Here is a 15,693-nt window from a genome sequence, read left to right as displayed (position 1 = left end):
GTTTTTTGTTTAACGCCGCACTCATCAGTATTCCTGTTATATGGCGGCGGTCTGTAAATAATCCAGTCTGGACCAGACAATCCAGTGATCAACAGCATGAACATGAACATCAACGACGTGCTGCTGATTGGGGTAGTGTTGCGGACATCTCTTCAGCAATAGTGCATATATGTGGCGATTGTCTACAAATGATCATTTTATGACCAGACAATCCAGTGATCGATGTTATGAGCATCGATCTAGGCAAATGGGGCACAATGACGCAATCAAGCAAGTGGGCGAGTCTGACCATCCGAAGTTGCCTATTACGACAATCATGGGTTACTGAAGACCAAGTCTAATCTTTGTAGCAATCTGTGACAATATATCTGTATACTTGGACATTTACTGGTTATCACGAGGCACATCAGAACACATAATATTGTATTATTTTATTCGGCCCACCTGGCACATAAAAATATCAAAAGGCATTATGTAAATAGCAGTTGTTACAAATATACAAAAAGCATCCTGTATCACATGGTTTCATTCGCAATTCATGGTTCTCATTAAAGCACCTTAATTGGTTTATTATTGATTGGAATGGGCAGTTTTTTCCAGGTTCTCTCCTCCTGCAGGCACACCGAATTTACCTGTTAAAATGTGCGCATGAACAAATATACTCATAAGTATCAAATCAGTGAGTGAGTGAGTTTAAGTTTTAGGAGGCTTTTAGCAATATTCCAGCAATATCAAGGAGGGGGACATCAGAAATGGGTTTTACACAATGTACCCATGCGAGGAATCGAACTGGGGTCTTTGGCCTGACAAAAGAACGCTTCAACCACTAGGCTACCCCATCGCCCCAAGTATCAAATCAAAATGTAACTGTATTTGTTATTGACAATAAATAACATAATTGAGTAAGTAGAGTTCGAATACAAATTCCGAGATCTTATATGGTGAAACATTTTGAATATGTCAGAAATATAGTCCAACAACACGGATTCTTTAGTGCAGTTATTTGGAAGCGTATCTGAAGTGATATACATTTGAATATTAGAATGTCAAAATACTGTAATGCATATGTACGTGTAATATACTCATGGAAACGAATACGGGAACACATGGAAGTACAAGTGTTCCTTTATTCTTTTCCAGCTTTCTTCACAAGGTATGTATTGCACTGTGGGTGAAATTCTGGGAATAAATAAAGGAACACTTGCACTTTCATGTGTTCCCTTATTTGTTTCCATGATATATAACAAATATATAGTTCAGCGGTTAGGCCTACTGTGTTCGCTGCTCATTGTTGGTTAACATCCTCTACAGGAGGGTGAAACGAAAGACGCAGCTTTTGGGCTACGCGTTGGAGAAAAATATAGTTTCCGAAATACCTGGAATATACCATTTCCCCTCAGGGTTTACCAAACTGATAACGGTTCACTTGATGTCTGCAAACACTTGCTTGGTTCGTCCCACTTGCTCCTCAAGATCATCAATCTAGTATTAGTATAATGAGCGTGATCCTCAAATACCCCCAGATGGGAGCGGAACTAGAGAGTATAGAGTACGGTGATAGTGTCAGCAATTAACACTATGGATTAACTTCAGGCATATTATCAGTACGGGTACACTGACATTAAGTCACAGAAATAATGTATTGTATTTAAAATTACTGAATAAATATATATCTAACAAAAAAAAATATATATACGCTAAAAGGGCCTAGGCCAATTCTTAATTCCAAGAAAATGTTAACTTGCTTTTCTAAAACAATAACAGAATCCAAAAAGAGACCATAAGAATTCTGGCATTTAGTCACAGAATTTTGTTTATCCTTTTTAAAAATACATAAAAACATACACAGGAGCCCGGAACAATTTTAAGGCAATCTTAACTTGTTCAGTCATCCAGGACTTCAGATGGGCTACCTTTTCCCTGTAAACTCTAGGGTCTGGTAGAAGACAGACTACCGTTTAGGAAATCGAACCAGGAATTTCTGTTTGGCGAGAAAAAACGACTAAACCATTAGGCCACCCCAACAGTCAGTTCGGAAATTGTGACATTCAACTTTTAAAGTCAGGGGATTTGTAATTTCTTTACACTACTGTTTTCATCTCGTTCTATTATAAACAGTTAAAATATTAAGTGATTTAGATTTACATCTGAGATTATCCTGACACATCTCACTGTTATCTGATGAGCTCTTCAATCTGACACCTCACATATGCAGTATAAATATATCCACTGAGTCTTTCTGGAATGAACACATGAAAAACGCTAAGTGTCCAACTATCTTGGTTTCATTTTCATTATTTCTTCCTTTGTCCCTTGCTCCTCCTCGTGTTTCCTGTATATTGAGGATGGTCTTAGCGCCATGCACAGAGCGAACACGTACAAGGCGAGAGTCAAGACCCGAGCCGCTGCCGGGATGCCCATCACCAGGTACCGGAACAACTCTATATCGTATAGTGCGCATGCGCCTCTCCCTCCACATCCGGAATTCCAGTCAAGGCAGGCTTTGTCAATCACCCAACCGAAAAATATCGGTCCCGGTAGAAAGCCTAGGGAGAAGGAGGGAAAATTAGCGAATTGGGTATAACTAAACAAGTTTTCAAATATTAATTTGTCATAGCTGGTCATCTGATGTTGAATGTAATCCTGAAATCATGCAAGACTTAGACATAGAAATAGATGGAACCCACAGGGGCGGGTGCTGATATGAACACAGTTTTAGACAGTAATGACACTAGAACCGAATTACTCTGGCCACTATATATGACAATATCGATAATCAAGGCTTCTAGAAAGTATTGATACATTATTCGTTCATAAGATGTCCATTTACAATGATTATCAAATGCTCACCTAAAAGCGTATATAAAAACGAGGCCAAACCCAGAGAAACCGGCTTGTCTTCTTCGCTTACACTTCTGTGAACAGCAAAACGTATATATATACGGAATTATTTCCACTTCTTTGCCTGTGGGACCGATCTGATAATATTCTGGGGTTGAGTTGGGAGGGGATATGTTTGAAACAGAATTTTGATGTCAGGGGTTTACAATCATCAATGAAATGCGAATGAGGGGAATCAGTCAGTTCGCTGACCCTAACCTCTGTATGCAAACTCACGAACTAACCGATTCCCACTGTTAAGATGGTGTGTGGAACAACCCAGACAAAGGATCATCGCTATTCGTGGGAAATTCTTTGCAATGAAGATTGAAACTACTATTTCATAAAATAATGTCCCGTAATGTTCATAAATTCATGGATGTCAACTCCTTTATTTTGACGAAAGCGACGTTTCGGAGTATAGTCTTACTCCTTCATCAGGTGAATGAAAAACTATGTGTATCACTTCTAAATGCCGATCAAAGACTTCAAAATATTCTTTTGTTAAGAATTATTAGCATACGATAAAACTGTCTTTTCGGTTTGTTAATTCAAAACGACTGATATTTATTCCATTTATGTTAATTATCAATCAGCACTTTTATAAATCGCAGGTATATAACGTTATGCAGCAGGGGACTTGGTTCACAACACTTTTGGTTAAATCATACAGCTTTGTAAACTGTTCAAGATATAGTTTTGCATGAATTTGTGTCTTAGCATCTCATGTGTGGACGTACCTTATAACAGAAATAAAAATGGGCATTCCCCCCATTGCCATGGCAAATCCGGCAACAACTGCCACGGCAGTGAACACGTAGAACATTGGGCATTCCGGAGTACATAGTCCAGGGGTCGCTGTTTTAATACTTCCGGTCACGCACGCGCAGCTGGAGAAGGTCTGCATGAAAAAATGGCGTTAATGAGTCGGGGAAACGAAGTATACACATAAAAATGGGATTTGACAAAAAAACTACAAAAGTTTCTAGATTCAAAAAAGACAAAAAGACCCACTGTAAAATTCAGTTCTAAAACACAACAGCGTTGCATTATCAAACACACCTCTTTCTAAAATCAACGTATTGTTTTTTGTAATTTACAGTCACCACTGAATCGGAGTATACTTTCTTTTGCCTGATCAACATATTTATAGATTCAGTCCAACGTTTTAGGATTGCCAACATCCTTGATCGGTTCCCTCGGAGACGCACACAAAGATGTATTATTTGTCTCTGTTAGTATTGTGTGACATTTTGCGACAATAAAGGAAATATATATAGTGTTTGTTTTGTATGTTTGTCGTTTAATGCCGCACTCCGCACTATTCCAGATATAATTATAGCGGTGATCTGTAAATAATCGAGGAAGGACAAGACAACCAAGTGATTAACATCATGAGCATCGATCCACGCAAATATTACGATAATACGCATCAACCAAGTCAGCGAGGCACCTAATCTCGTAACTGGCTTCTTAAAGCCAATTTTGACGCGGATTTTCACTGGTGCAATCTAAACAGGCTTGGCTTATCAAGGCCATTTGAATCGTGCGTACTATACCGCTTGTCGCGATGTCTGGTAAAGTTTAACGAGGCATCTGTAAGAGCCTTAGTTTATGTTCCTTTGAAACAAGAGGAATAAAGTAATGATATGGTCATGCGCCATTCTTTCACAAGGGGCGGTGGGGTAGCCTAATGGTTAAAGCGTCCGTTCCTCACGCTGAAGACCCGGGTTCGATTCCTCACATGGGTACAATATGTGAAGCCCATTTCTGGTGTCCCCCGCAGTGATATTGCTGGAATATTGATAAAAGCGGCTTAAAACCATACTCACTCACTCATTCTTTCACAAACATCAAGTACGACGTCAGCGACTTGACAATAAAGATATTTTGAAATCAATACAAAATATCACTGAAAAAATAATCGGACTCTAGAATTACACCCAGTGTCTACATTTGTCACTGGCCCGTGAAGATCCGGGTTAAAACTGATCTTCAGTAACCCATGCTTGTCGTAAGAGGCGACTAACGGTATCGGGTGGTCAGGCTCGCTGACTTATCACAATTGCGTAGATTGATGATTATGCTGTCGATCACTGGATTGTCTGGTCCAGGCTTGATTATTCACAGACCGCCGCCATATAACTGGGTTTATTACTGGGTTAATGTTTTTGCGGTCAATATCATACTTAAATATCAAACGTTAACATTACTATTATAAGTATATAGGTTTTATTCAAACCCTTATACAGGTACTTTAAAGTACTCCGTGAACGTGAAGATGCCTTACATGATTGGTGGTGAAGTCGCTGCAGCCGGCGTGGCAGGGGGAGAAGTAATTTACACCGTCGGCGCCACACATTGGGAAGTAGGGGGCGTCTGTGCAGCCACAGTCACTGTTACAACCGACAGGAGACACCACTGAAGACGACGTTGAATAATTTGTACCAATATACATTGTAGTGTTCCTGAAATAAATGGCCATAGCATTAGAGTCCACTTTTCTTGTTAAAATTTAAATGTCATTTTAAAAGTAAAATTAATTAAGTTAAATGCTATATTTCGTCAGAATTAGATGACTATAATGAAGGTTTAGGTAGGGAATGGTTAAAGCTTTGTGGAAATCTTGATATTGTAGTCAGACGGACAATCAAACCTACGGAAGCATACAAGGCGTTGTTATCTAGGAATTAAATGATAGTTGGTTGAAATTTCAACAAACTTACTTGAAAATACAAAATAATCAGTTACTTCGGAAACCTATGATAACGGTTACTTTTCACAACAAACCTAGTAACATAAACAGAGCAAATCACTATCAATGGTATTGGGCGTGTCAAAGGGACGCAACTCTGCAAAGCGAATTGCATCCCCGATAATCCCCAGGGTACACGTTCCGATAAATCTCCAATATACCCTGAATGCATCTACGGCTCGGACCGATGATTTTATTACCTCCCTTGGTTGGCTTTTGATCCAATCAGGTGTCTACGCTAGGAAGTTGAGCGTACCAATCACAACTCACTTTCGCTTTTTAAAGCATCTAACCGATTAAACTTGGCAACACAATAATATATTGGCAGAGGTACTCTGAAAGAGGTAGAAGGAGTTCATGCATATATGTTTTTAAAGTTTCGGACATGTCAATGTGTCCGTATGTTTTCCCCCAAAACCTGAGTAGCAACTTTCGCGGCTGCGACGGCTATTTTTGTTGACACTGGCAAGCTCGGTTGTAACGGCGGCTTATCTGACTGGCTACTGTGGGAATGCGGAGCCAGCAAAGGGAGGTAATACAATTATCGGGCCAAGCCGTAGATGCATCCAGGGTATAGTGGAGATTTATCGGAACGTATACCCTGGAGATTATCAAGCATGAGCGAATTGCGGCACAGGGGCGTCTGTGTTCTCCCATTTAGAAGGCCCTCGCTAAATGTATTCCTATGACCGCTTCCGTGGCGTAGTGGTAAGAGCGTCCGCCCGGAGAGCGGAAGGTCGCGGGTTCGATCCCCGACCGCGTCATACCAAAAGACGTTAAAATATGGTACTTGTTGGTCCCTGCCTGGCGCTCGGCATTAATGGGTGCAACAAGGACTGGTCGGCTCGGAGTCAGTATAATGACTGTATTACCCAAATTTACTAACAGGAAATACTCGTTTCATCCGGCGGCCATATGAATAACGTTTGAAATCTACGTATCATCTGGCCGTCAGATTTACACACGTTTAAAGGGGTGTTAAAATAAACGAACATTCAACTCTGCATGTACATGTATTTCACAGGTGTGTAAATCTGGCCATTGTTTTCATGTGTTTCCTAACATGTGTAACATATGTAAATCCTGTGATTGTAGGACATGCATTTCAATACCCTTGAAATCTCGTATGACCAGGGTTAGGTTTGTCATATATTTAGTACCTGCGTAAATGGTTGGTAATGGGTAAATAGAGTGTTACAAGATTGACACTACTTTAACATATATTTCAATGGTTCTGTAATATAACTGCCACATAGGGTTCATTAGCGCATCCGACCACGCCATAATGTACTGAGATAATTAGAAACACGTGGTGAAGTGATACCCATGACTGAGCACCACTAATAACGTGCGTGTCTTTCTTGACATTCACATGATGTCTGTTTAAAAGGTTCAAATATCGGGTTTATGGACCAGATCGATATGTATGTTAGGGAGTGTGTGTGTGTGTGCGAGGGAGAGGGTGTGGCATGGGTAGGTGGGGTGGTGGCGGCTGGTCGGTGTTGGGGTACTGATAAGTCTTTCTGACCAGTAGGTAATATCGTTTATACTTTTTGTAATGGAAATTACATAACAGTTTAAATAACTGACCTTAGGTACTATATATATGCTGTACAAGGAGACACTGCTAATTACAATAAAACACAGACAGATGTGTTCAAACAGACATGAACCGTTAGGTCCCTAATTTTAGTGCTCACTTGTATGAGTTATCCGACTGATCATAACTGAACAAATTTCATTATCTATACTTTCATAAAAGATTATTACAATATATCAATGATTCCCGGTGTAAATTGCTTTTGTAAATGTGTGAACATGCACATACTTGGTATGACCTCTTTTTGATTCGGAATACAGGTATTATCCCATACGGACGTTTTCTCAAATTTCAGTTACCCGACGGAATATACTGTAGACCTACTTTGTTTCCATCTCTTGGGTAGACTATAGAAAATTGTAGTGATTGCATTTAGCTCATAACTAAGCAGTTTCGATAATTATTGAAAGCTTACTACCTGACAGCATTTATGTTCGTCGTGCGTTTTCTTTTATGCTTTTGCTTTTTGCTGTCTAATTTGTTATACATTATATAATTATGTAAATCATTTTGGTATCTCAATATCATGGAATATAATGTGTACTTATTAATCTATCAAAATACCGAAACGTATTATCTGTATGCTTTACTGTTATTTGGTGAAACTGTTAAAAGTACCTTCGTACAGAATTTCCAGGAAATAGAAACTGAACATTACTAGATAAATGGAAAACTAAATTGGATAAAGATCGCAAACAATCATTATTTATATTCCCCTTTTAAATTATCAGTGTGCATCAAATTATCAAGGACTACCATAAAAACTTAAGGATATATGGTGACAAAACTGGGTTCAATCTTGAATGTATAATAGATGTACCAATGTATATTCTTTAACAGTATCAAGGAATGATGGGGTACGCTCGTGGTTAGAGCGTTCGCCTGTCAGGTCAAAAACCGGTGTTTGATTCCCGACAATAGGCACATTACGACTGAAAATATATTATTTTGATAAACGGCAAAGATCTTAATTTCAATTGAAAAAAAGAGACGAAATAATTTGGAAGATTCACAGACTAACAACATCTATATTGGGGCTACAGGTGCAGGATGCATCTTCAATTATAATATCACATTCCACCAACATCAGATAAAGGTTTAAATGACAAGCATATTTATTGGTATCTTGCCAAGTTCTGTCCTCTCTCAATGCAGTATAACCAGAGTGCTGTGGTCACTACCTCGGGTGGCCAAATTCAGCCATCCCATTACTTTACAGTATTTTCTTACAGACATATATATGGAAAATGAACTTTTACGGGTATGGAAAGAGTGGGGGGAAACACGTGCAAAGTATTAGTCAGCTGAGATTACTCTGCAAAAACATCATATGTACAACAATCACTTATCATTATATGCAACCAAAGCATTACAAAAAGGCCATATTTCCAGACAGCATAACATCACCTTTGGTCGGAGTTCCAAATAATTTGACAACGAAAGCCTGTCAGTTAACGCAAAGGAAATAACCCTTGTGTTTTATAATGACGCCTTAATCATAGTCACAATGAAGTGTGGGGTTGCAATGCATTTTCTAGTCTGTGTCACAGTCCCTAAACCACATTATTTTCCTTACTGCTTAATCTGTCTCACAGTCCCTGAACCACAATATTTACCCTACTGCCAAGCTCTCTCTGCAATGCTAAATCCTTAAAAGGTCACATGCAACGTAAAACACAACTTTGCAGATTCTGATACCTTTCGGTATGGACTTACCGAAACAAATCGTCAAAAATGCAAATTCAACTTATAAAGTTGAAAAAAAGCACCTGAAAAAATCGCGCGAAATCGGAGTTCAAACGATTCAATAATTTTCCCCGACTTTTCGGGGAACTGGTTTCAACAGCTGGGCTGCGCCCATAGCACGTGCGCAGTGAAATAGGTTCGCGCAGCTTGGAAGCGGGTTGTCCGGTGAATACTCGGTGAAGGCTTTGGTGTGAGCTATTTTTCTAATGTTTTGTTGATATCTCACAGGCGCGAGCTTTATATACATTATGACAGTAAATTAACTGTTTATATAATTTCATTTGTCTATTTCACCACACGTTCTTCTTACCGAGTCACTTTCTCAGTTCGAAACTTAAAAGCAATGTCATTATTTAGCGTTGACAGAATTTCTAACTGTGATATAGATATGTCGTTGTCACAGACAAAACGCAATGTCTTGTTTTATTGACACCTGTGTGTCTGCCTGCCTCTCTGCTAATGACAATATTCAATACACAGCTGCTATCACTGACCACATGCAATTTGAACTTAACACCAATCAGGCTATACACCATAAACAAAATGCATTGATTTATTGCCCGAGTTCGGTCTCTGTCACATTATGTAATTACAAAGACAGGCAGGTGTGATACTTGTACACATGACATGTTATGATGTCTGTTGATTGCAAAATGTTATACACAAAAAAAGACTCAGAGCATGTATTTACAAAACCCAACATCTCTATATATACACACACAATGAGCCGTGAGGGCATCTGCAAATGAACCAGCCGTTACACTTGAGTGCACACCCACCCGCTCTGACTGGGTTCGGTATCCCGGCTGCTTCGTTTCTTGGGAAGTAAACCCAAGTACACAATATTGCACTTTTGATTTGCGATTGTACGCTTATAAGTTTGTTGATATGTTTTTTCATAACCAGTAATGTATATTATATGTCATGAATAAGTGATAATTGTGTTTTAATTATGTTTGATTTTTTGGTTGCATGTGACCTTTAAATGAAGCAAGTCTAGATCTCCTCAGGTCCAGGGTCTGTTAACATCTGTAAGAAACCTAACTCACTTTGGGGGTCGGGTTACAAAGTAAACAACTGCCATGGCGTGCCGGACTGAATCTCGTGTCTCCCTGGGGCTCTTTTTCATTTTAGATGGGTTTGTTTGTTACTATCAAAATTATATATATTCAGACACTAAGCGTTAGTCTATGTATTTTCCAATATGATGGAAATACTAATATTTACCAAATAAAATTCTAAAGGAGCCTTTCTTCAAGCAGTGACTTAACGCCATACATAGCTAGACTTACTTAGATGATAGATATTTCACAAACATGGTACAGGACCCTTAGCCTCATTAGCGTATTGCCTCACCACTTGCGAATTAAGCGTTGGCAGATGTAAATTTTACTGGAGATGTTGGTCCCGCCAGCTGTGAGTGTTTGGTATGGCACTCTATAACCCGAACCCTGCAGTGAGTTTTCCTAGAGACAGAAGGGGAAAAAATATCGTTCTGTGACTGTGATACAGACTGGAACAAGATATGGAAAACCAAAAAATTTGACAACAAACCATTGTTTGGGTCTTTTAATTGTAAATATGATTCAAAAAGCTTAACCTAGATTTCGATATCTCCCAAATGTACATTTGGTGAAAAATATACATATACCCCGAGACAAGGACGAATGTTTATATATAATTTAAAAAATGTAACAGCACTAGTATCCATTTTGTCTTTTGTCTTCTACCCGTCAGAACTAGATTAACAAGAACTAGATTAACAACTAGTCTCTGATATGAACATATTTTACAGAAAAAAAGTTCATAGTAAAAAAAAAATATAATATAATGATAAGGAGCCCTGAGACTTTCTCCTGAAGCTGTGGAAATCTAGACTTGCCACATTTTGTAGACTTGCGTGGGCTTGGATATATTTGCTTCAGGGTCTGTATGACAGACGACGTCCCAACATACGCTCAGTCACATGTGTCTCCAGGTCACGGAGAATCAGTGGTTAGAGGCCCGTATTGCAATTCTCGTGCGTTTGCCAGGCGCGTAGCAAGCCAATTTTTTCGTGTAAGCCGGTGGTATTGAGGGCTTGCCCAACTTTCATTTTTTTATGAGACCTGAAGAGTTATCGTTTGACGTTTGATGATTTCAATAGCTTCAAAATATTGTGGAAAGACTTTCGCCTGTATCCCCCCTTAAATTTCATTCTGGTCAAATCATATCACCTGAATATATATTCCTCATCTGATAAGAATGAGTTTTAACGTGTTTTTTTAATTGTATCTGAACATACTGAAAGACATATTCTACTTCTAAAAATGCCACTCAATGAAAGTTTTCTCATCGTTAAAATTTAGGGGGGATACGGACGGAAATCTTACCACCATGGAAATTGAAATGTGATTTCCTCATATACAAATATGTTTGGACATAGTTTATACATGTCTGCTCCATTGATATAAATACCATTTCTCTAAATTAGCAAATGACTTTAACAGCTATTTTGAATCCAAAGTCCGAAACATTAAAACTCTTTTTCATGGAAACAGTCCAGTCAAAAGACAAGGCACTCAGTCTGAGTTCACTGGAACAATCCTGTTCAAGTTTGAACCATTCTCGCAGCACGAAGTTAGACTTCTCATCAGATCATCAAATGTAACAACCTGTTTGAGTGACCCAATCCCAAGCAAAATGATTGTTGATCACATGACCTCTATGTTGCCCGTCATCACAGACATCATCAACAAGAGTCTATCGGAGGGTGTGTTTCCGCATAACATGAAGACTGCTATCATCAAACCACACATAAAAAAAAAAGAACAACGACTCAATGGTCCTTAAAAATTACCGCCCGGTCTCTAACTTGCCCTACCTGTCCAAACTGATTAAACGAGCAGTTACGAAGAGACTCATGGATCATCTGTCTGAAAATAACATTCTGAGTAAATTCCAGTCTGCATATAGACCACATCACTCAACCGAAACTCTGCTACTAAGAGTCATGAATGACCTCAGATGGGCAGTTGACTCAGGCAATGCTGCATATTTGGTCCTACTAGATTTAAGTGCAGCATTTGATACTGTGGATCATGAGATACTGCTGCACATTCTGGAGCATCACGCCGGAATTCATGGTGTAGCCTTGACATGGTTTCAGTCCTATCTGACAGACAGGAGTCAACTTGTTTCAGTTGCAGATAAACTCTCCAGCAAGACCTTTCTCTCGTGTGGTGTACCTCAGGGCTCCGTCCTAGGTCCAGTCCTCTTTCTCATCTATACAAACCAGCTTCAATCCGCCATCGACAGCTTCAAAATCTCGAACTATTCGTATGCAGATGATACCCAACTCTTGAAGCCTTTCACACCTGCGTTACAATCACCAGCCGCCCAACAACTAGAACTCTGCACTGCTGGAATAAAATCATGGATGAACGGCCAAACACTAAAGCTCAATGATGAAAAAACAGAGGTTCTACTTGTTGGCAGAAAGCATCACCTAACTCCTCTCAGAAATGAAGTCACAATTGGTTCAGCACAAGTGTCTACATCGAGACTTGTGAAAGACCTAGGAGTTTGGATTGACGCAGGCCTTTCACTGCAGGAGCAAGTCAACAGAATATGCAAATCATGTTATTTTCATCTTAAAGCCATAGGAAACATCAGGAATTACATCACAGCGGAATGTGCCCACATCCTAGTCAGATGTCTAGTGCTATCCAGACTAGACTACTGCAATGGACTGTTGATCGGCCTCAGCAAACACAATATCTCAAGACTACAGAAAGTACAGAATACAGCTGCAAGAATTATTTCTCTGAAGACTAAATCTGATCACATCTCTCCTGTTCTCAAATCCTTACACTGGTTGCCTATTCAACAGAGAATCAACTTCAAACTTCTCTGCATCACTTTCAGCTGTCTCCACAATCAAGCTCCAGAATATCTCACCGAACTCATCAAAGAATACATTCCATCAAGATCACTTCGGTCCCAGAATCAGCACCTACTACAAGTTCCCAAATTCCACCTTGTTTCGTATGGGAAAAGGGCTTTCTCCTATGTCGCACCAACTCTTTGGAACTCTTTACCTTTAGAAATCAAACTATGTGAATCTCTCTCAACCTTCAAGTCAAAAGTTAAAACTCACCTGTTTCAAAGTGCCTATGTCTGACTCTTTTACTCAATTCTTTTCAGCGCATTGAGCATTCATAAGTGTGTGGACATTTGCGCTTTATAAGTGACATTATTATTATTATTATTATACATTGAGAATTTGGTGTTTTTTTCTAAAATAAATGATAAACAAATGAAAAATAAACAACTGCATTTCAGTGATGATTCACATATAATCGTGACTGTAACAAAACGTCCTCATACATGTCGATGGAAAAACAATCATCACCGAAAGTTATGATATGAAGAATAACCTGTTTACTGTACATGGTAATGCTTTAATCAAAGAATTCTGTAGTCAATATGATTCATAGAGGGATTTCCACTTTTTAAATGGTACGTGTTTGTTGGTATTTTTGGCAAGAATTAGCAGAAAAAATATTTTTTAGCAAAGATCATGTGTAATCTCGAGCTGTTTTTTTATAATGGTAGCTACGCCCCTGTTTGCATGTGTTGTTGACGCGGGATGGACGCCTTGTAACATCACTATATGATTATGATTCACAAACACATGCCCATGATATGGTCGGAATCGTGCCACGGACTAGCAGATATTTATTATGAAAACAGGGTTTTATGTAGGTGGCTTGAAACTCGCTTTTACAAAGGCCTATAGGTTGGATCACAATACATTTCGTTTTACAGCTTCTCTTTTCTTAACATGCTCACGTCAAAACTGATTTACATTCTAATCGCAGATTAAAGAATAACACAATAAATAGTATGCCAAGTTATCGTTACCATGACAACCCTGTGATATTTCACCTTATGTAAGAGAGTAATGCATCGCTCAGATACATCGCTCACTACCCTTTTCTCTTTGGATCTTCTCAAAAGACTGTTACAAGTTCAAAGAATCCTGGTCAAAGTAGAAAAGTCTTATGACTATTCCCTACAATTCTGTAACTTACACATTGTACCCTAAATGGGTAGAGCTTCCGTTCGGGGGAATATCAGAAGGACAACGATACAGTTATTTCCAATGTTGTAGAAAGCACTCCACTTACTTAGGAAATCACTGAGATATTGTATTCATGTCGGAATGATATTTTCAGCCCCTGTCAGATCGGAACTTGAACATGCGAGGTCTGCGTCTGTGTCAGACTAAAGGCCTACAAGATGTTTAGCAACACTGGGGCGTAATAGCCATAGACCTCCTCCAAACAAGGGAATATATATCTTGTGAGAATGACTTGTCCGACAGGGAAATTTACAGCAATGCGACATTACAATTACTTACGTGATATTTACTCGCAATCTGAGTTATGGATCGTCAATTTAAACAGGACAATATAGACGAATTTCACAAAAGGCACGGAGATCCAACATGCCTATGATATACTCAGAGAACGCACCCGCCTGTGCTATTCGGTCATAATCGCTACACGATAAAAACAATTTTTCATTTCATGTCTCACAGAATATATAATTTGATATGGCATTGTTTGTTATCGTATACTTTTGCGTCAGTGAAACAAATGTGGACAACTTTAAAATTTATGTATTACAGCAAAGGCTGAGCGAATGGAGAAATAACATTTTTCAGGCACTGTGAGACTATTAAGGAAGGTCACATGCCGTGCAATAATATTCCATTTATGCACTGTCAAAAGAACGTTACAGTAGTGATGCGCGAGCTGAACAGACTTAAGAAATTACGAGTTGGTACGTGTGGTGTATTTGGCTGTGATCCAAGAGAGACAAAGTGCTATTCTATTTGGACAGCTAGGGACACTTGCGAAGACAAAGGGGCATCGCCCTTTGTTCACCACTGAACCTGTTAATCCCTCACACCTCACAAGATTTGCCAACACCACAGACAAGGCGTAACTGATACTGATAGCAAGAGCGAGTGCAACTATAAAAAGGCGTGTTAGCTTGCGTAATACTGCTTTCTTTGTCAGGCCCTTTGGGTGATAAGAATATTGAGGTCATGTGAACTTTGATTTCAAACGTACTAAAATGTGTGAAAATGAAATTACATGAACCAAGTAATTCACATGATGGAAACATATGATCATCTTGCTTGAGCACAGGTAACATAAAGATGTATGAACCGTTAATATACATACCCATGAAATCAGGTATGATACATAAATATATAAGGTGTGTAAATATTTGCAAATTTGAAAATTTACATGTGTTTCTACACCTCAGTAAATTCACATGTTTCCAACTCGAGTAAACTTAGAACGAAATCGGAAATTTCCGCACCCATTGAATTTCAAAGGAATGCATTGGAAATACTGTATGATTATGTATTTACCGGGGTATCTGTTTTGCATTTCATGTTTGGAAATCCCTGACAATCCGGTCAGGGCATACATGAACGAGGTGCTTGTGCATACGAAAATGTACGATGAGCATATGTTTCAAAGGTATAGATTCATATGAAATATATGCCTGAAGTTAGGAAATATCTGAAAACATACGTAAATCGGCAAATGTATTTCCTACTGTATTTACGTTTATTTCAATGGTTTACTATCCGGCTTTTGGTCCTGTGTGAAGTATCTGGTGTGCACGATATAAAAAAATAAAATCACAG

The 15,693-nt window shown here is 38.9% G+C and overlaps 1 protein-coding gene across 1 annotated transcript in view; it reads right to left on the bottom strand.

Annotated features, from left to right (window-relative positions):
* Window positions 1-2,228: 2,228 nt before the first annotated feature.
* LOC124272181 (solute carrier organic anion transporter family member 2A1-like) overlaps window positions 2,229-15,693 on the bottom strand; it is a 58,660-nt gene continuing 45,195 nt past the window's right edge. The window contains exons 7-10 of the mRNA XM_046707319.1: window positions 5,171-5,348; window positions 3,621-3,781; window positions 2,851-2,915; window positions 2,229-2,546 (exon numbers count right to left, since the gene is read on the bottom strand). Coding sequence (XP_046563275.1) covers window positions 2,275-2,546; window positions 2,851-2,915; window positions 3,621-3,781; window positions 5,171-5,348 — 676 coding nt within the window. The 3' untranslated portion in view covers window positions 2,229-2,274. The remainder of the gene's footprint in view (window positions 2,547-2,850; window positions 2,916-3,620; window positions 3,782-5,170; window positions 5,349-15,693) is intronic.

The sequence above is a fragment of the Haliotis rubra genome, unplaced genomic scaffold, assembly GCF_003918875.1.
Source record: "Haliotis rubra isolate DU_JTF1 unplaced genomic scaffold, ASM391887v1 Scf167, whole genome shotgun sequence".
NCBI lineage: Eukaryota > Metazoa > Mollusca > Gastropoda > Lepetellida > Haliotidae > Haliotis > Haliotis rubra.
The sequence above is the reverse complement of the archived record's forward strand: the minus strand, read 5'-3'. Positions and strand labels throughout refer to the sequence as shown.